The 26,167-nt window shown below is 42.3% G+C and overlaps 1 protein-coding gene across 3 annotated transcripts in view; it reads left to right on the top strand.

The window, feature by feature from the left end:
• ARHGEF3 (Rho guanine nucleotide exchange factor 3) overlaps nucleotides 1-26,167 on the top strand; it is a 268,161-nt gene that overhangs the window by 198,648 nt on the left and 43,346 nt on the right. Inside the window, exon 1 of one of the 3 annotated variants that reach the window (XM_075833920.1) lies at nucleotides 23,082-23,371. The exons of the other annotated variants lie outside the window; for them this stretch is intronic. Within the exon in view, the coding sequence (XP_075690035.1) occupies nucleotides 23,282-23,371 (90 nt within the window). The 5' untranslated portion in view covers nucleotides 23,082-23,281. Of the gene's footprint in view, nucleotides 1-23,081; nucleotides 23,372-26,167 lie in introns of those variants that run through there. 3 annotated transcript variants of the gene reach the window in all.

The following is a 26,167-nucleotide window of genomic DNA, read 5'->3' as shown; positions in this document are numbered from 1 at the left end:
GCTACTACAGCAATACTTGTGGGATAACAAGGCAAGCACTGAAAGGTTTAATCAAGTTACAAGATACAACAGAATATTGTTCTATATACCTTTCCAGATTTATTTTTTTACCCTCTTGCAATTACATTTGCTTTGTGCCGTTTTAATGGCTTATTAATCGTTTTTGCCACCTCACTTTTCCTCTGGTTTCCTGACTATTTGATTCCACCATGATATCTGGGCAGGGTTTTCCTCCCCGGTACATAATGTGGTCTGTGCACAAAGGTCAGTCAGGACATTGACGAGTCTGAGAGCGGAGCCAGGGCTGTTCCCATTGAAGTGCCAGCAGTGGATTTATCATTAGGGCTGTGATTTTGCTCCATAAATGTTTAGTAAAATATGAGTTTAGGTCGTTCTGCATACCATAGAAACTTTGTTTACAGCTCCAAAGCATGGGATAGGACAGCAAAAAAAAACTAAAAACTTGGTACATTTGAGACTCCTACGGCAGATTTATTAATAGTGTCTTGAATTTAGAAAGCTTAGAACGACACTAAATGCTCCAAATTTATCACAGTGGCTTAGTCTGTATGATAAATTTGGTGCATCTTTAGACACTTTTTTCTTTGTCATCTCTTGGTCAACTCACTTTAGACCAACTTTTTTGCGCAATCTTTTTGCACAATGTGGATATTTTAAGCCTCACCCCTTTCAACTTAACCACACCCCTTTTCCTTAAGGCACACCTCCTTGTTGAGTGTGGCATAAAGGGAGTCTTTAACAGTTAATAAAATAATTCTGACTAAATTCGAATAGTATATCTGCCCCCTGTCTACAAAGGGAAATCTATGGGTGCCCAGAGCAACTAACAAAAAAATTAGCTGCAGCAAATCTACCGCAAACTAGATAATGATGCGTAATGTGTGATTGGCTACTGTTTAACAATTGAATAAATAACCCCAATATATTAAAAACAGAGTTCAACCTCTAAGCTTCAAAGTTTAATTGAGATGAGCTGCAATACCAGAAACAGCCTACTAACAAAAGTGGCGCTGTTTCTGGATAAAAACATAGGACAACTTTTCTAATCCTAAACGACCCCTTTAAAATCACATAGTTGACTAGCTCTAAAAATTATATCATAGTGTTTATATAGAAAGAAGAAGGACATATTTGCCCTTTAAAGGGAATCTATCGGGAGATTTTATACTACCAAACGGCTGACACCGCTAGGTAGCTATCGGGTAACAGATTTTGAACATATCAGTGTAGAAGATGCCACTGCTTGCTTCAATGTAAAATATAAGTTTTATTTTGCTGCCCAAGTGTCCCGCGAACCAGGAAGCTAGGATTGGAGCGCTAGATGGCGGATACTTCCTAGTTCAGCAGACACTCGCGCGGCAAAATATAACTAAAGCCCTGTTCACATCTCAATTCAGCATTCCGTTGTTCTGCTCCGTCAAAGGAGCAAAACAACGAAAATGCTGAAAGTGCAGGTTCCATTGAACAACGGAGACAACTCGGCGCCCAACGGAACCCATTGACTTTAATGGGTTCCATTGGTTTTCCATCAGGGTGTCTGTGGTTTTACCATGAACATTAGTACAGCATGCTGCGCTATTGTTTTTATGGAATTTTCGGCAGAATCTGCGACTGAGGCCCCTAAAGGAGCCTCCAACGCAGATATGAATGAGGCCTTATTTTTTACACTGATGCAATCAGTGAACCCTGGTATGTTCCTAATCTGTTACCCGATAGCTGCCTAGCGGTATCAGCCGTTTAGGTTTGACACACAATTCCTTTAAATAGGAGTATGATTAAAGTGATGCTTCATCTCAGAGCCAGTTAAATAAAAAAAGATATATTAGGAAATTGCATGAATAGCAGTGTCTGGGATCATTAGCCTGTATATTGCTTGCAAAAACATTGTTACTTTATATAAACTAAATATCAGTATATTACACAAAGAACTTGAATGTATGTAACAAGATGGAGTCTGCATAAGGAACACGCCTATGGAAGACACCGCCCCTGGAATGCAAGAGGAGTGTACAGATGAACTTACAGCTGAATAGAGACAATGGGGCTTAAAGAGGCTCTGTCACCAGATTTTGCAACCCCTATCTGCTATTGCAGCAGATAGGCGCTGCAATGTAGATTACAGTAACGTTTTTATTTTTAAAAAACGAGCATTTTTGGCCAAGTTATGACCATTTTTGTAGTTATGCAAATGAGGCTTGCAAAAGTCCAAGTGGGTGTGTTTAAAAGTAAAAGTCCAAGTGGGTGTGTATTATGTGCGTACATCGGGGCGTTTTTAATACTTTCACTAGCTGGGCGCTCTGAAGAGAAGTAACATCCTCTTCTCTTCAGAACGCCCAGCTTGTGACAGTGCAGATCTGTGACGTCACTCACAGGTCCTGCATCGTGACGGCCACATCGGCACCAGAGGCTACAGTTGATTCTGCAGCAGCATCAGCGTTTGCAGGTAAGTCGATCTTACCTGCAAACGCTGATGCTGCTGCAGAATCAACTGTAGCCTCTGCTGCCGATGTGGCCGTCACGATGCAGGACCTGTGAGTGACGTCACAGATCTGCACTGTCACAAGCTGGGCGTTCTGAAGAGAAGAGGATGTTACTTCTCTTCAGAGCGCCCAGCTAGTGAAAGTATTAAAAATGCCCCGATGTACGCACATAATACACGCCCACTTGGACTTTTACTTTTAAACACACCCACTTGGACTTTTGCAAGCCTCATTTGCATAATTACAAAAATGGTCATAACTTGGCCAAAAATGCTCGTTTTTTAAAAATAAAAACGTTACTGTAATCTACATAGCAGCGCCTATCTGCTGCAATAGCAGATAGGGGTTGCAAAATCTGGTGACAGAGCCTCTTTAAGCACCTTCCTACAGAGAAGATTTTTTTTGTAAACTCTTTGTTCAATAAAAGTTTGTTGTACTTCCTACTTCACTGAGGGAGGATGTCTACCAACATTTCTGCCTGGTATATTTCTTCCACGCATGTCCTCCGTTTCCAATTTACAGAGGTGGTTATTCGGTGTGAAATAACAGGGAAAAGTAAGGAACCCTGACAGCAGTCCTTTAATATAATTATACAATTGGAAACTATACAGCCAGGGCTCATTCAGACGAGTGTGTATCATTTCTGTTTGACGGCCGTCACACAGACTCATGTATTTCAATGGGGCCTGTTCACACGATCGTTGTTTCAACAGAGCGTGTGAAGGGTCCGTGAAAAAATAGGACATGTCCTATTTTACTGTGTGTCACGCATCCCTCCATAGACTCTAGTCTATGGGGGATCCATGACAACGCGTCCCCCACGGGAGCACCTCGGACGTGACAAACGTTAGTTTTCCACATCCAAGGTTGCCGACGCTCGTCTGAATGTAGCCTTAAGGGGACCCCAAATTGGAATATTTGGATTTGACCAAGTTCCTTATCATATTATATTTTGCTATAATATTTTATGGGTGCAAATGTGACTTTTTTTCTTGGTTAAGTGGGATTGCAGCTTAGTCTAAATCCCGAGGTGATAAGCAGTATTAGAATGTTAAGTAGCTGTAAGTCTGGCTTGTGTGAGCTGCCTACATGTGACCATTATCCATCTACACATATGAAGGGAGTAAAGTGCCCATCTCTTTATGAGTGGCTTATACAGAGCTGATGTATTACTGGCTCCATCTATTATTTTGTGTATCTGTGTACCGACCACTTACGCTTCTGCTAAATGTACGCAAACAGCCCTAAATATATAGGAGGATTTTGTCATAATTCACTTGGCGCCGGTTTCTGCGATGTAACAGAGACATAAGTCAGCGTAAACATTTGGGTTTAAAATAAAAGTAGTAGATAAAAGTCTCTACGACTGTTTATTTGCTTGATTCGGTATTTGGAGGTTTACTGTAAACCTCGCTGTGCAAGAGATAGTAAGTGGTAGCTTGGATTATTATATGATTTTTATTATATACACACCGCACTGGGGAATTAAAGTGACCTTTTCCGTGGTCTTTGCAAGTCTTTAAACATGGATTTTCTAGGGCAGAGATCACACGCAATGGTCCTCGAGAACGAGCATTTTAGTATTAAAGATAAAAGTTACTATTAAAGTTATACTGTAGAGGAAATACAAAGTAGCGTAGACAAACTGCAGGGAGATCAGGGAAGCCAGGCGAAGCCGCTCCGCCTCTGTATATTGAAGCAATTTATATTCGTTCTTTTATATACTTTTAGTTGCAGTATAAACGAATGCACTCTTCTCCTAATAGCGAAAGAACCTGACAGGCTATTACAATATTTGTACTATTTAGGACCTGTTCACATCAGCGTTTGGTTTCCGTTCAACCTTTCCATCGGAGGACCGGTGAACGGAAAGCCAAACGGAAACTATAGCTTCTGTTTGCATTACCATTGATTTCAATGGTAATATAAAAGGATAATGCAATGCTAATGCTAATGCTTCCATTGCAGTTGGTCTCCGTTTGTGTCCATTCGGTAAAGTTTTCGGGTGTTTTTTCACGGAAACAAAAGTGCTGTTCACTACACTTTTGTTTCCGTGTTGGACCTGGTATTTTCTGGCACAAGCCTGCCTTGAAAAAAACGACATTCAGGCTAAATGTCATAGTTACTCGGCTCGACTATATTTTTTTCCCAACACTTGTCAAGTATCGGAAAAAGTGCGTAGCTTTCTAGTCGCTCATGTTTAAAAGAAAATATTGCCACTTTTGTAAGCAGAATGCTGGCAGTGCTTTCTTGTACAAATATTGCACAGTAAAAGTACAAGGAAACCTGTCGCATTTCAATAGCTGTGCTGCATTCATTAACATGGCATGCACCAAGTGGATAAATATGGCACACTGCATAGGAAATAAATACTGGTGCACCGTATGCGCAATGCGCCAATGTCTATGGGATGCAACGTCACGTGAAATAACGATGTATCCAAACATGTCACAAGAATCACTGGGTGGCCCCAGTGTCACTTATTTTGGGTTGAGACATCAACTTTGCCATTTACGGCCATAAATATAGACCTAGCCCTCTGTTTTATGAAGCCCAGCTCGTCCCAAGTAGACAATACAAAGATAAAATGTCTAGACTACTACATGAAGGGAAACACATGGATGATATTGTTTTGGACAGCTGGGGACATGTTTGCAGCCTTGGTTTGGGGTCTAAAATGAAAATACTGCAATTTATTTATTTTTTATAGATCGGTGAGTTCAATGGAAAATTCTGCAACTAGATAAAGATCTGCTGTAGTGGAGATGAATTTGTAGTCAGTACTTTAATCATTTTTTTTCATTATTATTACAGGTAGCAGGGCAGATATTCTATAATAGACATATTATGCATTTTTTTTTTATATTTCTAGTACATTGAGTGCATGAATATATCCCACAGCGAATACAATCCTCACTGTTTGTAGTACTTAAAGCTTCTTAAACCTTAGCGAGCTTTAATCAGGGTGTGTACCCCATAATGACACCCCAGGACAAGACCACCATAGTCAGTAATTAGCATGACATAGAGGACTACAGGGGTGGGTACGAGGGAGAGCAGGCGGCAGTGTCACCGATTTCCTCAATTGCCTGAAGCAAAGCAGTGGTAGGCCAAGATACTTTTTCTGTTTACATTTAAAGGAAATCTCCACCTCTGGGAAACTTCCTTGACAAAAATGCCAAAATCTTGCTGTTGTCTACAGAGTCACTGTGTTAAGGGGGTTTTACACTGGGCGATTACCGGACAGACAAGTGATCATAGAACGCTCGTTGACGATAAATGCCCTGTGTAAACAGGGCAGCGATCAGCAGAAGAACGAGCAAACGCTGGATCATCTGCTGATCGTATCGTTTTAAAAAAACTAAAATATTATCGTTGTCGGCAGCACATCTCCTGTGTAAACAGGGAGACGCACTGCCGACCTGATAATGTATGGGGACGAGCGATCGGAATAACGACCACTCGTCCCCATCCATAGATCCGTGTGACAGGAGCAAACGAGCGCCGATCAATGAGCTGCCTCGTTGATCGGCGCTCTTTGCACCGGCCAAAATTGGCCGGTGTAATAGGGCCTTTAGTCTGTACTATGTTACCACTTGGTGCAAGTATGCCATTGAATTCTATGGTCTTGTGGTACTAACATAAGACCATATGGCTGCTCTGTATACATCTAGTACCTGTCCTATTGTTTGTATCTGATTTTTGATGGATTGTTTTAGTTAAAGTGGTTGCATGAGATTAGAAAAAAATGGCCGCTTTCTTTTACAAACCGTGCCACCCTTGTGCATTGATGTAAAAGGGGATGAGATGCAGTACCAGACACAGCCCATAGACAAGTGTGGCACTGGGAGGAAGCAGTCATGTTTTTATAATCTCATGCAAACAGTAATTAGCTTATCAATTTATTAACTTGTCAGCGGAACTAAAGGAAAAAAACGAACCGCAAAATAAATTGCAGCAATAAGGTATGACAGCATGGAGGAACTTTAATAACGGTTTGGTCTATGTGAATGAGCATATTAATGGGTATTCTACAATAAGCATTTCTTTCATTCTCGCTACATATGGTGACCAGACATTTTGCAAAATCTGTACAAATATTAGGTAATAAAGTCTCATACATCTGCATGTGTGGTCTCTAGAAGGTGAATAGTCATTGCTTTTATCTCACCAAATGTGTCATTTAATTTTCAGTCAAAATGTTGTTAAATGTGATAGTAATCCATATACAATAGCAATATACGCTACTGTTCATGCCAAGCTACAACTAGCAGCGTCCGTATATAAGGGGATACTCAACCTGTTCTAAGAACTAGAAGAACTACAGTGGATCCTACAGGGAGGAGAAGTATGACTATAAGCTTATTTCTTGTTTTTAGATTCATTCTTATTTTTACCTACAAAAAAAAAACTGCATGCAAAAAATGTATCAAAGTGTGAACAGGGCCTGACAAGTCGGAAAAAAAAACCCTAAACACAGGAAGTGTCAGGCCTCATGCACACGAACGTAGCCGTGTGCACGGCCGTGATTTTCGGGTCGGCCGGCTGCGGACTGTCAGCCGCGAGCCGCCCGCAAATCACGGGCAATGCACATGGCCATTATTTTCAGTGAGCCCGGACCGCAGAACACGGCCTTAATAAGACAGGTCCGTTCTTTCTGCGGTGCGGGCTCCCGGGCCGTGCACGGACAATAAAAACTACGGTCGTGTGCATGGCCCCATAGAAATGAATGGGGCCACAATTCTCCCGTGGATTTTCGGGGGAATTGCGGCCGCAAAAACATGTTCGTGTGAATGGGGCCTTATCTTGAAGTTATAGTGCAACTATAGCCTTAAAGGGGTTGTACACAATTAGAAATTACATGGCTGCTATCTTCCAGAAACAGCACCACACCTGTCCATGGGTAGTGTCTGGTATTGCAGCTTAGCTCTACTGAAGGGAACGAGGCTGAGCTGCATTACAATACACAAGTAGTAGACAGGTGTGGCACTGTTTTTGGAAAAAAACCCGCCATGTAATTTCTAATCCTGTGCAACCCCTTTAAGGCCTATAACGTCAAGCACTAATAACACGGATAAGGCTATGTTCACACTGCTGGCACAGGCTTTGTTCGGAGCCTTTGTCGGCAGTCCTGACAGATTTGGAGGGAGGAATATCGCTGCATGTTCTTCCCCACAAAATGACGGAACCCGACAGTACCCCTTTGTAATGCAACTATGGGTCAAGGTCTCCGTTATAAGGCCTTAGGCCCTAGACCCGGCATAACACAGTGTATCAGTTTTGACTGAAATGTTCCTTTAATGAGGACTTTTCACGTTTCTGATTCTGACCAGTTCTCTGCACTTACACTTTTATGTAAAAAAAAAAAAAAAAAAGTTCTGGCGCCGGTGACGCTGTGTACATAAAACTCAATAGTGCAGGAGCTGGAATGGAACATATAACTTCATAGAGACCGGTTCAGGAAACGTTTACATCTTTATTCCACAATGATCTAAGCTTTAACCGTTTTCTGACCTGGAGTTTTAATCACGTCTGAAAATGTTTCAGTTAAATCGCGGGTTCTTTATTATTGCCCAGAGCAAAAGTAAAATGTCTTGGCTGACAAGTTGTAAAGAAAAGTGAAGCTGTATAAGTGAACCTCTGCTTTCCCCAGAGGCAAAATTCATTTCTGCTTTAAAGTCCATACTTTCCTCTGGAATTTTCATTGCTTTCATAACTGAACGGATTTTCCTCCTATTGTGCGTGCCAGTTTTAAATCCCTGATCACTTCATAATGTTTATGCTTTATAAAAGTTGTGTTTTACGCAGAAAATTATAAGTTGTTAACGGGTTGCTGTGGTATTCATCAAATAAGAAAATAAACAGGCCTGTTACCAAAGGTAAGATAACACGTAGCTCACCGCAACAAAGATCTGAGATCATTAACATATACAAGACCTAGTCTTCCTTATGAACCAGAACATAGGTTTGGCGCTGATGAAAAGCCCATTTATGCTGACCATCGAAAAAGAGCGAATCGTAAAAAACAAATGGTTTGCCATCGCTCTTCATGGATCATGCTGCCATCGTTATCGACAAATGTTATCGTTATGTTAGGCCCCCATCTGCCATAGCAGCCTATCGGTAGACCCTTGTGTAGATCTTAGGCTGCATGCACACTTCCGTCTTCCGCTAATGACGGTTCCGTGAATCACGGACTGCACACAGATGGCTTCCGTGTGCAGTCCGTTGTTTCACGGACCAATTCAATGCTATGGCCGAGACTGTTCCGTCAAAAACGGACAGGAGTAGGACTTCTTCTATTTTTGACGGAACGGACGCACGGTTCGGTTAAAACAACGGAGGTGTGCATGGCTCCATTTAAATGAATAGGTCAGAGTGCGATCAGTTTAAAAAACGAATAGCACCCCGAAAAAAATAACTGAAGTGGGCATGAGGCCTTATTCCCCCTGCATGTCTTTTCATATCATTAATAGGCTGTTTCTCTTTTCATAGTCAGTGTAGCTGAACGCAATCTGTTTGAAAGTGGCTCGTGACCTTCAGAAGGTTAGTGACCTCTGCAATAAGCGGATTTCCAAACAAAAATAAAATAAAAAATAACATATGCCTATGAATGTTTTTCAAGGAGTGTCATCTGCAGGGCGTCCGCAATCACGGACCGTGCACATACAAGATGTGCATTGACTCTAAGTAGCCCGGACCGCAAATGCAGCCCGTAAAATGACTTGTCCTATATTTTTGCGGTCCGGGCTCCCGGGCAATTCACGGACCGTGGTAACTCAAAGAATAGAATGTGTTTTGTGGTATTTACTGCTATAGTCACAATTCTTTGTCACTTGCGAATATCGATTAATTATTATTGTGCATGACTGGTTGGGGCCCCTCTAGTACAGGTATAGCAAAGATATTCATTGTAGTTTGCTATGCCACTATTCTGAGACACAAATATACTCAGAGGAGTTGTCGCTTCAAAATTCTTTAAGTTTTAGGGCGGATTCAGACGAACGTGTCTTGCGTCCGTGCTGGACCTATACAAGTCTATGGGGCAGTGCAGACAGTCCGTGAGTTTTGCGCAGCATTAGTCCGCTGCGTAAAACTTACGACATGTTCTATGTTTCGGCGTTTTTTGCACATCACGCACCCATTGAAGTCAATGGGTGCGTGAAAATCACGCATGCCCCACGGAAGCACTTCCGTGGGACAAGCGTTATAACAGTAAAGGAATGAACGTAAACAGAAAAGCACCACGTGCTTTTCTGTTTACAAACATCCAAACGGAGTGTCATAAAGATGGCAGCTGCGCGAAAAGTACGCAGCCGCGCAGCCATATGAACAGGGCACACGTAGCTGTCAAGTGCCTTTTGCGCATGCAAAACGCTGCGATTTTTGCGTGTGCAAAACGCGCACGCTCGTCTGAATCTGGCCTTAGGAGGAAATTTGCGTCATGCTTAACATAGTTGTGTGATGCCTGTCCCTTGTTCATTGCTCACAGGATCTCTGATCAATATTCTCAGTGAGCTCTTACAATATATTCTATGGAACATCACTAGATCGGTCTCTGCCGGGAGCATGACTGATGCAATAAAAATTAAAAAAATTAATTCATTACTGCAACAATTGGCAATGGCAAAAGCAGTAAATGGATGAATGTCCCAGGTCTTGTGAATCGCATTTGAATAAAGGCTCTTTTTATAAGTTTTATCATCACATGGTGCACAAAACATTCTGATCTGGATCACACAGAACAAGTTCATCCTAAAATAAAGTTATACACTCCTCAACATTGAAATTGCAACACCAATGAGGAAAAGTTTTGGAATTGTGGCAATCACGGGATCGATAGACATGTTAATGATATACAAATTATAAAAAAATGGAAATACAATATTCCAAACATCTTGATTTATTCAGTATCGAGTATGAGCGCCACGTGCAGAAATCCACGCACTTACACGCCTTGGCATGCTATCAATAAGTTTATTAATGGTTGAAAAAACAGAGAAGATCCAGCGATATGTGGTATGAATCGGAAAAACTCAATTTCCACTTTATTCAGATGGAAGCAAACACAGCTTAGAAAAAACACCAGGAGAAATGACATGGTGGTAAGTTATGGCAGTAAAAAAGCCTACGCGTTTCAAGCACTGGCTGTGCTCTTAATCATGGCTAGATCAGAATAAAGTGGAAATTGAGTTTTTCCGATTCATACCACACATCGCTGGATCTTCTCTGTTTTTTCTACTATTACCTGCCGTGTGCCGTCGCGGATGATCCGGGCGATTATCAACACAGGAGTATCAGACTGGTGAGCTGGAGGTTTCCTCCCATTCCCTTTTCCCTTCATTACCACGTTAATAATGGTTGTCTGAGGAATATTATGCCACACTGAATGCACTTGGGCCCGCAAATCATCAAGATTGGCTGCTGGCAGCTCCCTTTGCAATTGCCGTTCAATGACGTCCCAAATGTGCTCGATGGGAGACAAGTCCGGAGACGCTGCAGACCCTGGTAGCATGTTTAGGCCACACAGACTGCTCACAGTAGCACGATCAACATGCGGCCTGGCTTTGTTCTGTTGAAAAACGGCTTCTGGAACACTTTGGAGAAGTGGCCGTACCACTGGTACCATGACCAAATCAATGTAACGCCGAGCTGTTAGTGTACCTGAAATGAAGACTAGAGGGATCCGGTTACTATACATTATGCCACCCCACACCATAATCCCAGGAGTAGGACCAGTGTGATGTTCCCTTGTGAGGCATTGCCAACGTGGTCCCCAGACCAATCTCCGGCTATCATTGTGTTCGAGACAAAAGTGTGACTCATCGTTGAAGAGGATAGACCTCCATTTTAGCGACTATTGCCGTCTGGATGTCCACCATGACAACCTTTGAGAGCGGTGGCGTGTAGACAATGAAACAACTGTAGCTGGACATCTGGCTCGTAGATCAGCAGAGCACTAATGATCTTCAGGTACTATTAGTGAAAGCCTAAGGGTGCGGTCTCATATTTATCTGAATGGAAGCTGCGGAAAACCATGCACCTGCTGCAGAAATAACCCCATTCAGATGAATGGAAAAGATTTTCAGTCGCACAAATTTATGTAAGAAAATCTGCCACGTGTGACTGCGCCCTTAAAGGGGTTGTCCCATTGCAGGTCTGGCTCCTGGCACACCCAGCAAAATCAACTGAAGCTTTAGGGCATGACCACACATGGCGGAATTCCTCCGCAACTGTCCGCATCAATGCCGCACAGAATCTGCGTTGCAGATTCTGCAGCGGATCTGCACAAAATGTGCAGAAAATTGATGCGGACTGGCCGCTGCGGACTGCAGGAAAAGTGCTTCTCTTCTCCCTATTCAGTGCAGGATAGAGAGAAGGGACAGCACTTTCCCTAGTGAAAGTCAAAGAAATTCATACTTACCGCCCGTTGTCTTGGTGACGCGTCCCTCTTTCGGCATCCGGCCCGACCTCCCTGGATGACGCTCCAGTCCATGTGACCGCTGCAGCCTGTGCTTGGCCTGTGATTGGCTGCAGCCGTCACTTACACTGAAACGTCATCCTGGGAGGCCGGACTGGAGACAGACGCAGGGAGTTCTCGGTAAGTATGAACTTATATTTTTTTTTACAGATACATGTATATTGAGATCGGTAGTCACTGTCCCGGGTGCAGAAACAGTTACTGCCGATCGCGCAACTCTTTCAGCACCCTGGACAGTGACTATTTACAGACGTCTCCTAGCAACGCTCCCGTCATTACGGGAGCCCCATTGACTTCCTCAGTCTGGCTGTAGACCTAGAAATACATAGGTCCAGCCAGAATGAAGAAATGTCATGGTAGTAAAAACAATACGCTCCGCAGCACACATAAGATCTGCGGACTTCATTGCGGAATTTTGACTCTCCATTGAAGTCAATGGAGAAATTCCGCCATGAGTCCGCAACCAGTCCGCCACTGCTCCGCAACAGACAGAGCATGCTGCGGACACCAAATTCCGCTCCGCAGCCTATGCTCCGCAGCGGAATTGTACGCATCGTGTAAACGAACACTGCTAAATTAAAGTGAAAGTCAATGGAGAAACGGCTCCGCTGCGGATTAACGCTGCGGAGTGTCCGCAGCGGAATTTAAGTGAAATTCCGCCATGTGTGAACCCGCCCTTATCTGGCCAGACATTTTCTCTGCAGCATGGTAGCCAGAACAGGAGCCGATATTACAATGTGGCTCTGTTTTCGCTTCTAGAGAGAGGTCTCTTCATGAGACAACCCCTTTTAAATGTGATCATTTTATAGTAGAACCTACGCTTTTATATTAGACAATTACATTTAGAGTAATTACTTGACCACCGGTTTTATGACACGGAGTGATTTTCTTAATAGAGCTGGGAAGCCTCTGGAAAATCTAATTTCCGCTCACATCCCCTTCAGTAGGCGAATTATGGTTTATGACAGCTTGTGTCTGTTGTTCTATATACAGAACGCAGGCTGCTATGAATTTTTTTTTGGGGGGGGATGCCATGCTAACAGAATCCTGCTCATAAAAGTGAGAGTCTGGCAGTAGATACATTGGGGCAGTGTTAACTTAGACAAGGCAGTTAGAAAATGTGCAATATATATTATGATTGTGCATTCTATACGATAAATTTACACCATCTAAAGCGTGTCAGCAGAGGGAATCATGAAGTGCCCTAAAATGTACTGCTAGACGGCTGCGTTAACTCTGGACTTGATATAACACAGTGGACCTGGTCTGATGCTCTGTGTCCAAAGTCCTGTTTTCAGATGAAAGAAAATTTTGCATTTCATTTGGAAATCCAGATCCCAGAGTCTGGAGGAAGAGTGGAGAGGCATCAATCCAAGTTTCTTGCAGTCCAGTGTGAAGTTTCCACAGTCAGTGATGGTTTGGGGGGCCATGTCATCTGCTGGTGTTGGTCCACTGTGTTATATCAAGTCCAGAGTCAGCGCAGCCGTCTAGCAGGACATTTTCGAGCATTTCATGCTTCCCTCTGCTGACGAGCTTTATGGAGAAGCTGATTTCATTTTCCAGCAGGACTTGGCACCTGTCCACACTGCCAAAAGTACCAATACCTGGTGTAATAACCACAGTATCACTGCGCTTGATTGGCCAGCAAACTCGCCTGACCTAAACCCCATAGAGAATCTATAGGGTATTGTCAAGAGGGAGATGATGGACACCAGACCCAACAATGCAGACGAGCTGAAGGCCGCTGTCAATGCAACCTGGGCTTCCATAACACCTCAGCAGTGCCACAGGCTGATCGCCTCCATGCCATGCCGCATTGATAACACCTCAGCAGTGCCACAGGCTGATCGCCCCCATGCCACGCCACATTGATAACACCTCAGCAGTGCCACAGGCTGATCGCCCCCATGCCACGCCACATTGATAACACCTCAGCAGTACCACAGGCTGATCACCCCCATGCCACGCCACATTGATAACCTCAGCAGTGCCACAGGCTGATTGCCTCCATGCCACGCCACATTGATAACCCCTCAGCAGCGCCACAGGCTGATCGCCTCCATGCCATGCCGCATTGATAACACCTCAGCAGTGCCACAGGCTGATCGCCTCCATGCCATGCCGCATTGATAACACCCCAATAGTGCCACAGGCTGATCACCCCCATGCCACGCCACATTGATAACCCCTCAGCAGCGCCACAGGCTGATTGCCTCCATACCACGCCGCATTGATAACACCACAGCAGTGCCACAGGCTGATCGCCCCCATGCCACGCCGCATTGATGCAGTAATTCATGCAGAAGGGGCCCCGACCAAGTATTGAGGGCATATACTGTACATACTTTTCAGTAGGCCAACATTTCGGTATTAAAAATCATTTTTTAAATTGGGCTTATATAATATTCTAATTTTCTGAGACACTAATTTTTGGGTTTTCATTAACTGTTACCATAATCAACATTAAAAGAAAAAAATGCTGGAAATAGATCACTCTGTGTGTAATGAATCTATATCATATGAGTTTCACTTTTTGAGTTGAATTACTGAAATGAATTAACTTTTTGATGATATTCTAATTCATTGAGAAGGACTAGTACAAGTGTAGATTCCTATAATTTACTACTCAATAGAAAAATCAGGTGGAATTATTTATTTTTATACTGTGTGGATAACTATAGTTAAATGGGTTGCCTCAGGAAAACTACTACTTTTTTAAAAGAAGCAGGGATCAGTTTTGGTTTCTCTAAACCCAGGTGATCGGCTGTTATCCCCGGGGGAAGCTGCATTAAAGCATCTAGCCTCCACAGCAGGATGAACGTAGTGCTACGTGCTGGCCAAGTGAAATAAATCGCTGTCCATGAAATGCATGGACGTGCCAGGTCCGCTGGAGCAGGAGCCACTCTTAGAGTGGCTCTCTGATTTGCCACATATAGGGGGGTATTGAGCGGGGCATCCTCCTCTATGACGTCTAGATGCCCTAGCAGGGGATACTTGTCATGAAACAACCCTGTTAATCATGTTAAAGCAACATTCTGGGTAAATAAGTAAAGAATTACATTTTGTTGAACTACTGTTAGTCACTTTTTGTAGCAGGAAGGCTGGCCATACACATTAAATGTATGTTGGCCGAACCTGCATGCATGTGTATGGAGGAGTTAGGAAGAATAGCTGTCAGCCGGACTAGCTTTCTAAAATGTATGGCCAGCTTAAGATGTGGGACTGCTGGACTTTGTGCCATTAATTGCTGCAGTGTTTGCTTATCGCAGGTATGTGTGCCAATTTGTACCGGTAACACGTTGGATACAGCGATGACAATCACACTTGCAAATTACATGTTGACTTTTGCTGTTATAGCAAGTTGTATATCAGTCCCCTTAGAAGTCACACAAATGGCTTGTTTTAATGTCATGATTGATGTAATTGTGCATAACATTGCAGATAGTGTTGGTGCTATGTAGCAAAAAGAATGCAACATTTTCTGATATCCTCAATGCTTCTGAAGACAAAACCTAAAAATAGTTATGGTTAGGATTAAAGAAATTGAGGGGAATGGCAAAATAATGGCTCCTCACCAGTGGGTGGGTAAATGATTGCTGACCAATGCTATCAAAGCAATCTGGTTGGCTCAATCTTATCCACTTCTGCAGATTTAATGTACAAAACTGACATTTATTTGTGTCCTTGAACATCACATTACTTTGTATGATAAAAAATATATGACCAGCATTAATTACTATTAACTTAAATGAAAAATTCAATAGTATATTTTTATATACATTAACTTGATCAATTAAAAGCTTACTTGGGGACATTAGGACATTTTTATTTTTCTGTTCCTCTAAAAATAAAGCACCAAAAATGCCACTAAAAATGCACGAACTTTAGAAAGAGTTGTCATGTTTCTCACAAATACTCAAGGCGCCTCTTTGAAGAAGACCCTAGGCCGCTGTCCACTAGAGCACCACTGGGAATCCAACAGTTATAGAGCAAACACATCATCGGTAAATTCCCTGTTCATTAGATATTGCCAAAATACAGTTATGTTATGCCCAACGAGCCATTACATAGCCTTAAAAGCTTTGTTAATGGGATTGGTGAATTACAAATATTCCAATTACTATAGAAACTCTCCTTCCCTGAGCGGCCTGATTCTTAGGGGAGATTCACACGAACGTTGCGTTTTTGCGCGCGCAAACAACGCAGCGTTTTGCGAGCGCAAAAACCATTTGACAGCTGCGTGTGTCATGCGTGTCTGATGCGCGGCTGCGTGATTTTCGCGCAGCCGGCATCATAGAGATGAGGCTTGTCAACGCCCGTCACTGTCCAAGGTGCTGAAAGAGCTAAATCTTTCAGCACCCTCGACAGTGAATGCCGAACACAACAGCGAAAAACCTGTAAAAAAAAAAGATAAAGTTCCTACTTACCGAGAACTTCCCGGCCGTTGCCTTGGTGACGCGTCCTTGGTGACGCGTCCTTGGTGACGCGCCTCTCTTGACATCGGGCCCCACCTCCCTGGATGACGCAGCAGTCCAAGTGACCGCTGCAGCCTGTGATTGGCTGCAGCCTGTGCTTGGCCTGTGATTGGCTGGAGCTGTCACTTGAACTGAAGTGTCATCCCGGGAGGTCGGACTGCAGGAAGGAGACAGGAGTAATCGGTAAGTTAGAACTTCGTTTTTTTTTTACAGGTTAATGTATTTTGGGATCGCAAGTCACTGTCCATGGTGCTGAAACAGTTTAACTCTTTCAGCACCATGGACAGTGACTATCTCCTGACGTCGCGTACCGATAATTTTTTTGCCGGGATCGGCCAAAACGAGTTTGGCCGAACCCGGTGAAGTTCGGTACGCTTGTCCGGCTTCGCTCATCGCAAAGACACTCCGTTTGGATGTTCGGAAACAGAAAAGCACGTGGTGCTTTTCGGTTTTCATTCATCCTTTTCACTGCTGTTGCGCGAATCACGCTCGTCCCACGGAAGTGCTTCCGTGTGGTGCGCGTGATTTTCACGCACCCATTGACTTCAATGGGTGCGTGATGCGCGAAATACGCAGAGTTATTGAACCTGTCGCGCTTTTTGCGCAGCAGACAAACGCTGCGCAAAAAGCACGGACTGTCTGTACTGCCCCATAGACTTGTATTGGTCCATGCGTGCCGCGTGAAAACCACGCGGCCCGCACGGACCGAATACACGCTCGTGTGAATCCCCCCTTATTTACAACTATATTGGTCTCTAGCTGAGGGGACATTGTGGACTTGTGACTCCATTGAGTGGGTATAATGTCCATTACCCCCACTTCAGGTTCAGTCCCTATCTCATCAACATGACTAAGTCCTATATGTGTTTTCCCTTTTCTAAAGCAGTATATTTACATAGGCAGCGAACAAAAACTGATCAGATCACACATTCCCAATTGTTCAGCCATACAGACACTGACATGCAGGTGACTTAAAGGCTATGTACACCTTTGAGGGCATTTTTTTTAAATAAATAGATCAGTCTGTGTGATTAGTGTAACTTTGTAAATAGTTTTTATTAAAAATTTGTTTTACTTTTGGAGATACAGCTGTTCTGTATTCTCTATACAGAACAGCTGAATCATTCGCTTTACACTGAATCAGTCAGTCCCGTGGACCTGACTGGTTCAGTGTCGGCGGGTCAGGATCTACCTTAGAACTTAGATGTGATCGATTACAGTTGGATGCTGCGTGTCTGACCGCCGACACTGAACCCGTCAGGTCCACAGGACTGATAGATTCAGTGTAAAGCGAACGATACCGCTGTTCTGTACAGAGAATACAGAACAGCTGTATCTCCAAAAGTGAAACAATTTTTTTAGAAAAACTATTTACAAAGTTACACTAATCACACTGACCTATTTTTTTTTTTTTTTTAAATGCCCTCAAAGGTGTACATAGCCTTTTTAGCAAGATGGTAGATTTAATTAATAATAAAGGTATTTATTATATTAAAGGAGTTCTCTAGTTTTACAATATAGGTTTTATTTGAGCACCAAAGATGGAGATTTCAGGCTACTTTATAGTCAAGCGGTTTTGTTTTTTTTACACATGTATGGTTATACTGAAAACGTTATGTACATGCTGCTTATATAGTCTGAACATTTCCTAGAGCAAATTCTAGATAAAAAAAAAAAAAAAAGAAAGATACATACTGCCATAATATGACAACATTTTAGCGCATGTATTATGGCCAGAAATCTCTGACAACTTAGTTTGACTTAGTAGATGTTGTTGCAGAACCCACTGAGGATCCGGATGTCGCGACCGTATTAGGGTGCAGTCAAACGTGGCAGATTTTGTTGTAGAAATTTCACCGCTGAAAATCAGTTCTATTGATCCGAATGGAATTTGAAGAAATCCATGCACCTGCGGATGAAACAACTACCTGCAGATGAATGGAACTGATTTTCTGTCCAAGAAGTTTCTGCAACAAAATCTGCTGCATTTGACTCCAGCAGCCGCTATGTTCACACGGAGTATTTTGGAGGAGGAATATCTGCCTCAAAATTCCGTTTGGAACTTTGAGGCAGATTTTCCTCTCCCTGCACGCCGATTTTCGCGCCGTTTTTCGCCCGCGGCCATTGAGCGCCGCGGGCATAAAACACAGTGAAATACGCTTTCTCTGCCTCCCATTGAAGTCAATGGGAGGTCAGAGGCGGAAGCGCCGAAGATAGGACATGTCGCTTCTTTTTCCCGCGAGGCAGTTTTACTGCTCGCGGGAAAAAGACGCCGACGCCTCCCATTGAAATCAATGGGAGGCGTTTTCGGGCCGTTTTTGCCGAGTTTTGCGACGCGGTTTCCGCGTCAAAAAACTCTGCAAAATACTCCGTGTGAACATAGCCGAACTTGTGCAACAAATTTATGAAAACTGTCTAAAAACTGAATTGTCTTTCAATAACATAGCGCATGTATGACAGATCAGACCTGGCACACAGCTTGTGGCTCTTATAGCCACATTGATGATTAGCCAGTGGCCCTTTCACAGAGGGCATCTATATAGAAGGTTAAAAAAAGAAGACGTGTTTGGTGCCAATTATTAGCCCCCGAATGAATACTAAGCGCTGCATTACAGTGACTGTCTCTTAAGTGTACCTCCTGTTTGACATGTCATAGACTTATGTACCGTTGAAACCGTGTGGGTTTTCCCTGCACCATTTTGTCTTCCATATAGGAATCAAAAGAGAAGTGGAAAATCTGCCCAGCTAAGAAATGATTAAATTAAACTCTTTGCTGAATTACATTGTGGTCTTGTATTAGGAGCTGATAACACTAGTGGGAAAAAAATAAATACTTTAAATTTGCTTAAAATTTTTTCCTTCGTGAGAAATAATGTCTGTGTTCATATACATGAGTGATAGAGAAAAGCGAGAGGACGAGACAGGCAAAGAGGGTAAAAGAGGAGAAGAAAATGAGATGAGAGTGTTGAGAGCAATGAGAGGAAGAGATAGGCAAAGAGGGGGAAAGAAGGGGAGAAACTGAGAGGAGTGTTGAGAGCAACAAGAGGAAGAGGCAGGGAAACCTAGATCGAGAAAAAGGGAAAAATAGGGAGAGACAATGAGAGAGAAAAGCATATAGAGAGAAAGATACATAGGAAGGGACAGAGAAATGTAGGGAGATGAGAGTTGAGAAAAATGAGGGAGAGGTAGCTATACAGAAAACCAGAGAGAGAATATTCTATAGAGAGAGCAATGAGAGAAAGAAATGGGAAGGAACAAAGAGAGGTGGAGAGAAGTATATAGAGAGATGAAATAGAACTATAGAGGGAGAAAAGAGACCAACATAGAGAGGCATATAAAGAGCAATGTGGGAAAGAAAAAGAGAGAGACAAAGAAAAAGTGGAGCCAGAAGTTTAAGAAATGAAGTACAGAAGGGAATGGCAAACAGAGAAAGAAGTATCTACACTATAGAGCAACGGGGGCACAAACTGATGTTTAGTAGAGAAAGAAGTAGAGAAGACCCAATGTTATCAGTCAGTGGTTGCCTCTGTAAGATTTCCTGCAGACTATAATAAGCATCAGATAGTGTGCAGTAAGCAGTAGTAGTATATAATATGCAGCAGTAGTATATAATATGCAGCAGATAGTATGTAATAAGCAGCAGTAGTATGTAATAAGCAGCAGATAGTGTGTAATAAGCAGCAGATAGTGTGTAATAAGCAGCAGAAGTATGTAATAAGCAGCAGATAGTGTGTAATAAGCAGCAGTAGTATGTAATAAGCAGCAGATAGTGTGTAATAAGCAGCAGATAGTGTGTAATAAGCAGCAGATAGTGTGTAATAAGCAGCAGTAGTATGTAATAAGCAGCAGATAGTGTGTAATAAGCAGCAGTAGTATGTAATAAGCAGCAGTAGTGTGTAATAAGCAGCAGATAGTGCGTAATAAGCAGCAGATAGTGTGTAATAAGCAGGAGTAGTGTGTAATAAGCAGCAGATAGTGTGTAATAAGCAGCAGATAGTGTGTAATAAGCAGCAGTAGTGTGTAATAAGCAGCAGATAGTGTGTAATAAGCAGCAGTAGTGTGTAATATGCAGCAGATAGTGTGTAATAAGCAGCAGATAGTGTGTAATATGCAGCACATAGTATGTAATAAGCAGCAGATAGTGTGTAATAAGCAGCAGTAGTATGTAATATGCAGCAGATAGTGTGTAATAAGCAGCAGATAGTGTGTAATAAGCAGCAGATAGTGTGTAATATGCAGCAGATAGTGTGTAATATGCAGCACATAGTATGTAATAAGCAGCAGATAGTGTGTAATAAGCAGCAGTAGTGTGTAATATGCAGCAGATAGTGTGTAATAAGCAGCAGTAGTATGTAATATGCAGCAGATAGTGTGTAATAAGCAGCAGATAGTGTGTAATAAGCAGCAGTAGTGTGTAATAAGCAGCAGTAGTATGTAATAAGCAGCAGATAGTGTGTAATAAGCAGCAGTAGTATGTAATAAGCAGCAGTAGTGTGTAATAAGCAGCAGATAGTGTGTAATAAGCAGCAGATAGTGTGTAATAAGCAGCAGTAGTGTGTAATAAGCAGCAGATAGTGTGTAATAAGCAGCAGATAGTGTGTAATAAGCAGCAGTAGTGTGTAATAAGCAGCAGATAGTGTGTAATAAGCAGCAGTAGTATGTAATATGCAGCAGATAGTGTGTAATAAGCAGCAGATAGTGTGTAATATGCAGCACATAGTATGTAATAAGCAGCAGATAGTGTGTAATAAGCAGCAGTAGTGTGTAATATGCAGCAGATAGTGTGTAATAAGCAGCAGTAGTATGTAATATGCAGCAGATAGTGTGTAATAAGCAGCAGATAGTGTGTAATAAGCAGCAGTAGTGTGTAATAAGCAGCAGTAGTATGTAATAAGCAGCAGATAGTGTGTAATAAGCAGCAGTAGTGTGTAATAAGCAGCAGTAGTGTTTAATAAGCAGCAGATAGTGTGTAATAAGCAGCAGATAGTGTGTAATAAGCAGCAGTAGTGTGTAATAAGCAGCAGTAGTATGTAATAAGCAGCAGATAGTGTGTAATAAGCAGCAGTAGTATGTAATAAGCAGCAGTAGTATGTAATAAGCAGCAGATAGTGTGTAATAAGCAGCAGTAGTATGTAATAAGCAGCAGTAGTATGTAATAAGCAGCAGCAGTAGTGTGTAATAAGCAGCAGATAGTGTGTAATATGCAGCACATAGTATGTAATAAGCAGCAGCAGTAGTGTGTAATAAGCAGCAGATAGTGTGTAATATGCAGCACATAGTATGTAATAAGCAGCAGATAGTGTGTAATAAGCAGCAGTAGTGTGTAATAAGCAGCAGTAGTGTGTAATAAGCAGCAGATAGTGTGTAATAAGCAGCAGATAGTGTGTAATAAGCAGCAGTAGTGTGTAATAAGCAGCAGATAGTGTGTAATAAGCAGCAGTAGTATGTAATATGCAGCAGATAGTGTGTAATAAGCAGCAGATAGTGTGTAATAAGCAGCAGTAGTATGTAATAAGCAGCAGATAGTGTGTAATAAGCAGCAGTAGTATGTAATAAGCAGCAGTAGTATGTAATAAGCAGCAGATAGTGTGTAATAAGCAGCAGTAGTGTGTAATAAGCAGCAGATAGTGTGTAATAAGCAGCAGTAGTATGTAATAAGCAGCAGATAGTGTGTAATAAGCAGCAGTAGTATGTAATAAGCAGCAGTAGTATGTAATAAGCAGCAGATAGTGTGTAATAAGCAGCAGTAGTGTGTAATAAGCAGCAGATAGTGTGTAATAAGCAGCAGTAGTATGTAATAAGCAGCAGATAGTGTGTAATAAGCAGCAGTAGTATGTAATAAGCAGCAGTAGTATGTAATAAGCAGCAGATAGTGTGTAATAAGCAGCAGTAGTATGTAATAAGCAGCAGATAGTGTGTAATAAGCAGCAGTAGTATGTAATAAGCAGCAGTAGTATGTAATAAGCAGCAGATAGTGTGTAATAAGCAGCAGTAGTATGTAATAAGCAGCAGTAGTATGTAATAAGCAGTAGTATGTAATAAGCAGCAGTAGTGTGTAATAAGCAGCAGATAGTGTGTAATATGCAGCACATAGTATGTAATAAGCAGCAGTAGTATGTAATAAGCAGCAGATAGTGTGTAATAAGCAGCAGTAGTGTGTAATAAGCAGCAGTAGTGTGTAATAAGCAGCAGTAGGGTGTAATAAGCAGCAGTAGTATGTAATAAGCAGCAGATAGTGTGTAATAAGCAGCAGTAGTGTGTAATATGCAGCAGATAGTGTGTAATAAGCAGCAGATAGTGTGTAATAAGCAGCAGTAGTGTGTAATAAGCAGCAGTAGTATGTAATAAGCAGCAGATAGTGTGTAATAAGCAGCAGATAGTGTGTAATAAGCAGCAGTAGTGTGTAATAAGCAGCAGTAGTGTGTAATAAGCAGCAGTAGTGTGTAATAAGCAGCAGTAGTATGTAATAAGCAGCAGATAGTGTGTAATAAGCAGCAGATAGTGTGTTGGCAGCAGGTTCTGGTAATGTGCAGCTTGCCACTGATGAATACAGTCACTTCCTCCCCAGTACAGCAGAGAGGAGGGCTTTCTGTGGTGTAGTGTTTCTATGCTGACACCATAAGCTTTTCCCTCTCCCTCCCCTGTGTTAGTCAGGCTCAGCAGTCAGTCAGCCAGTGTAATGCACTCACAGGAAGATCACAACTGGATTTTGCACTCTCTCTCGGCTGCACCGGAGCTCTGGAGCTGAGAGGCTGCGCTTTTACGCATCAGGTTTACGCTCAGGATCCACTGTGACCACCCAAACGACTAACCCTAAAGCCACAATGGTGGCGAAGGATTATCCCTTTTATCTCACCGTCAAGAGGGTCAATTTAACTCTGGAAGTCAAGAGTGCAACCACCAAGAGCATTGAGGTAACATGGGATGGATGATGAGGGGCTTCCCTGGTGCTGTCACTTCTGTGCTCTCATGAAGTCTTGTATTAAGAATATGGCCCCGGTGAAGCTTCCCTGGAGAAGGGAAATGAATGAGACTTACACACTCCATACTATGTTGGATGCTGTCCAGGCTGTCTGGTTATGTTCATTAGTGTTTAGATTTCATTGCCCCTGCAGGTTGTGTCTGTGTCTGAAGTCTCTACTGTAAAGTCTGTCACTTCAGTGCTCATTCTGCTTTACTGCAGAATAGGAGACCATGAGATTAATTTGGGTTTGTAGCAATCCGAGTACTATCTGTATCCAACTGGTCTGTACCATTTGGTTTGTGTCTTCATACCTCCTTCGAATCTGTTTTACTTTAGATACAATGTTAACAAGCCTCAAACAGAAAATATAAACAAATTGAAACAAAATACAATAACAAATTTATCTGGTTTGGAAAACATCCACCAATGTTTAACTTTACCCCAAGATCACAGGTGTTTGCATTGTGCACACTAAGCCAGTGATGAAAGTGTTAAACTAAACTGTGTGTTAGCAAGAAAGGTAATGGACACCAGTAAAATGTCACTCATGCGAGACTGCAAAACAGAACATTTTCTAACAGACCTGTCTGGACACATCTGTTATGAAGCTTTACCTGTCAGGACAGAGAGAATTTCCACTTATGTCGACTCTAGAGCCACAGAACCAAACCTAGTATCATTTATCCTGTAATCTCTAGTAAGTGACTTGAATCTAAACATGTCAGGTATAATAATCGTTAACCATCCCTCTTTATCCCCTCGCTCATGTATTTTCATATATATGTTCCTCTCTGTTTCCACCATATACATAAGAAAGCAGAGGTAACCAGTACGGTGACCCAATGATTATTTGTATGTGGTGATCAGAATGATAAACCCGAGGTCGCTGGTAGCGGAATGATCAAATGAAATCATAAGGAAAATGTTGCCGACTTTTGACGTGTACTGTGCAGTATATTTGGGGGTCATCATTGATAATTTACTCCGACGTTTCATCGACTCCAGGATAACGATCAATTATTTGTGGCTTTACAATTCTTTCATTTACATGACATTTTTTTTGTTTTATTACTTTTGACACCAGTTTTAGGCTTCAGGAGACATGCAACCTAGTCAGAATCTGTAGATCATATTTTAGCTGAAGTGAGATAAGAAGATCTTCTGTTTTCTGGAAGCAGCAAATGATATGATAAAATAGCAGGCAGTCCGCTTTAGTCGCAGGTTAATGAAGATCATATGAGATCCTGATGTGATTTTGGGTTCCTGTGCATCTCTGTCTCGAAATACATTGGGGGCTGTTTCGTTAATGCATTGGGTGATAGCTCATGTTAAGTAGCTTACAGAGCCGTCAGAGTCGTACTGGAGACACCGCCAGGCACTGCCTTGCACAAAGTTGCACGTATTATGATCATGGTTTTGTGCTGTTCTAAATAATTCCAACAGCTTCTCAGAGTTCGTTCACATATTCGACGCTTTGGCTCCGTTCTCTAGTTCGTTTTACAAAAAGAGTCATGGGGAAACTGATGGCCTTAGGCCAGGATCACACACACACACATTTGATGCAGTTTTTAAAGCAGTTTTTGGGTCAGGTTTTATCCGAACACAGGAGAGGACACAAAAGAAAGGAGATGTATCAGTCTTTTCTTTAAATCTTTTCCTTTCTTTTGGATCCACTTCTGGATTTGGCTCAAGACACTGAGCCAAAAACTGCATCAAGACTGTGTGTGTGATTCTGTCCTGACCTTATGGTCTTCAATGGGAGTCAGTTTTGCAAAAATGTCCGACATTTACACCGAACAACTTGAAAAACTACATACATCTGAATGGGGCTGTTTCTGCTGCATGTGAATGGATTTCTGCAAACCCCATTCAAATGGATGAGACCGTCGCAAACATTCCTGCAACAAATGTGCCACATGTGAATATACACTTAGGCCTCTATACACACCACCGTAGATTTCATCCGTAATTACGGACCCATTCATTTCTATGGCTGACTGACGCCTTCCCGTATATTAGGACATGTCCTATTTTTTTATCTTATGGACTGTGCTCCCATACTTTATCATGGGAACACAGCCCGCAAATGCAGACAACTGTCCGTGGCCGGCCGTAGCTGTAATCACGTACCGGATGTCTCTCCTGATGGAGGATGACGATAGACACTACGTATAGGTCAGTACCCAATCAGCAGGCGTTTTTTTTTTAAAGCAAAGGGAGCTGATCCCCAGCATTATATATGTGAACAAGTCCTTCCTGAGCATAGATCTGATCATGCTGCCTGTATCTTACCAGGACAGAAGCACTTACCATTATGTGTTGCCTGCCTTGTAGTAGCAGTGTGCATACTCGATGATTTCTTCATGTATTCAATTTAAAGGGACTGTCTGGCTCTAAAGAGTGGGACTTCTTTCCATCAGCAGAAAGACTGCATAAACAATGACATTAACAACATAGCATGAACATCTGCATCCTTCCATACAGTAATTCTCTGGACAAGTTGCATGCATAGACTTCTATATACATGTATCACATAACACATTTCTGCAGTATTTACTAGATTTGACATTGACAAAACCCTTGCTATGCCATGTGTATGGTCAAATCATTGATACATGTTTAATAATACATTACACAGCACCGATGCATTTCATATCAATGCAGAGGAAATAGATGTATTCCTGATGCCCTCTGTCTCAGTAGAATTTCCAATCTAATTTTCCTGCCATAGATAGCTCACACCAAG

Source organism: Rhinoderma darwinii, chromosome 7 (genome assembly GCF_050947455.1).
Source record: "Rhinoderma darwinii isolate aRhiDar2 chromosome 7, aRhiDar2.hap1, whole genome shotgun sequence".
NCBI classification, from domain to species: domain Eukaryota; kingdom Metazoa; phylum Chordata; class Amphibia; order Anura; family Rhinodermatidae; genus Rhinoderma; species Rhinoderma darwinii.
The sequence above is the reverse complement of the archived record's forward strand: the minus strand, read 5'-3'. Positions and strand labels throughout refer to the sequence as shown.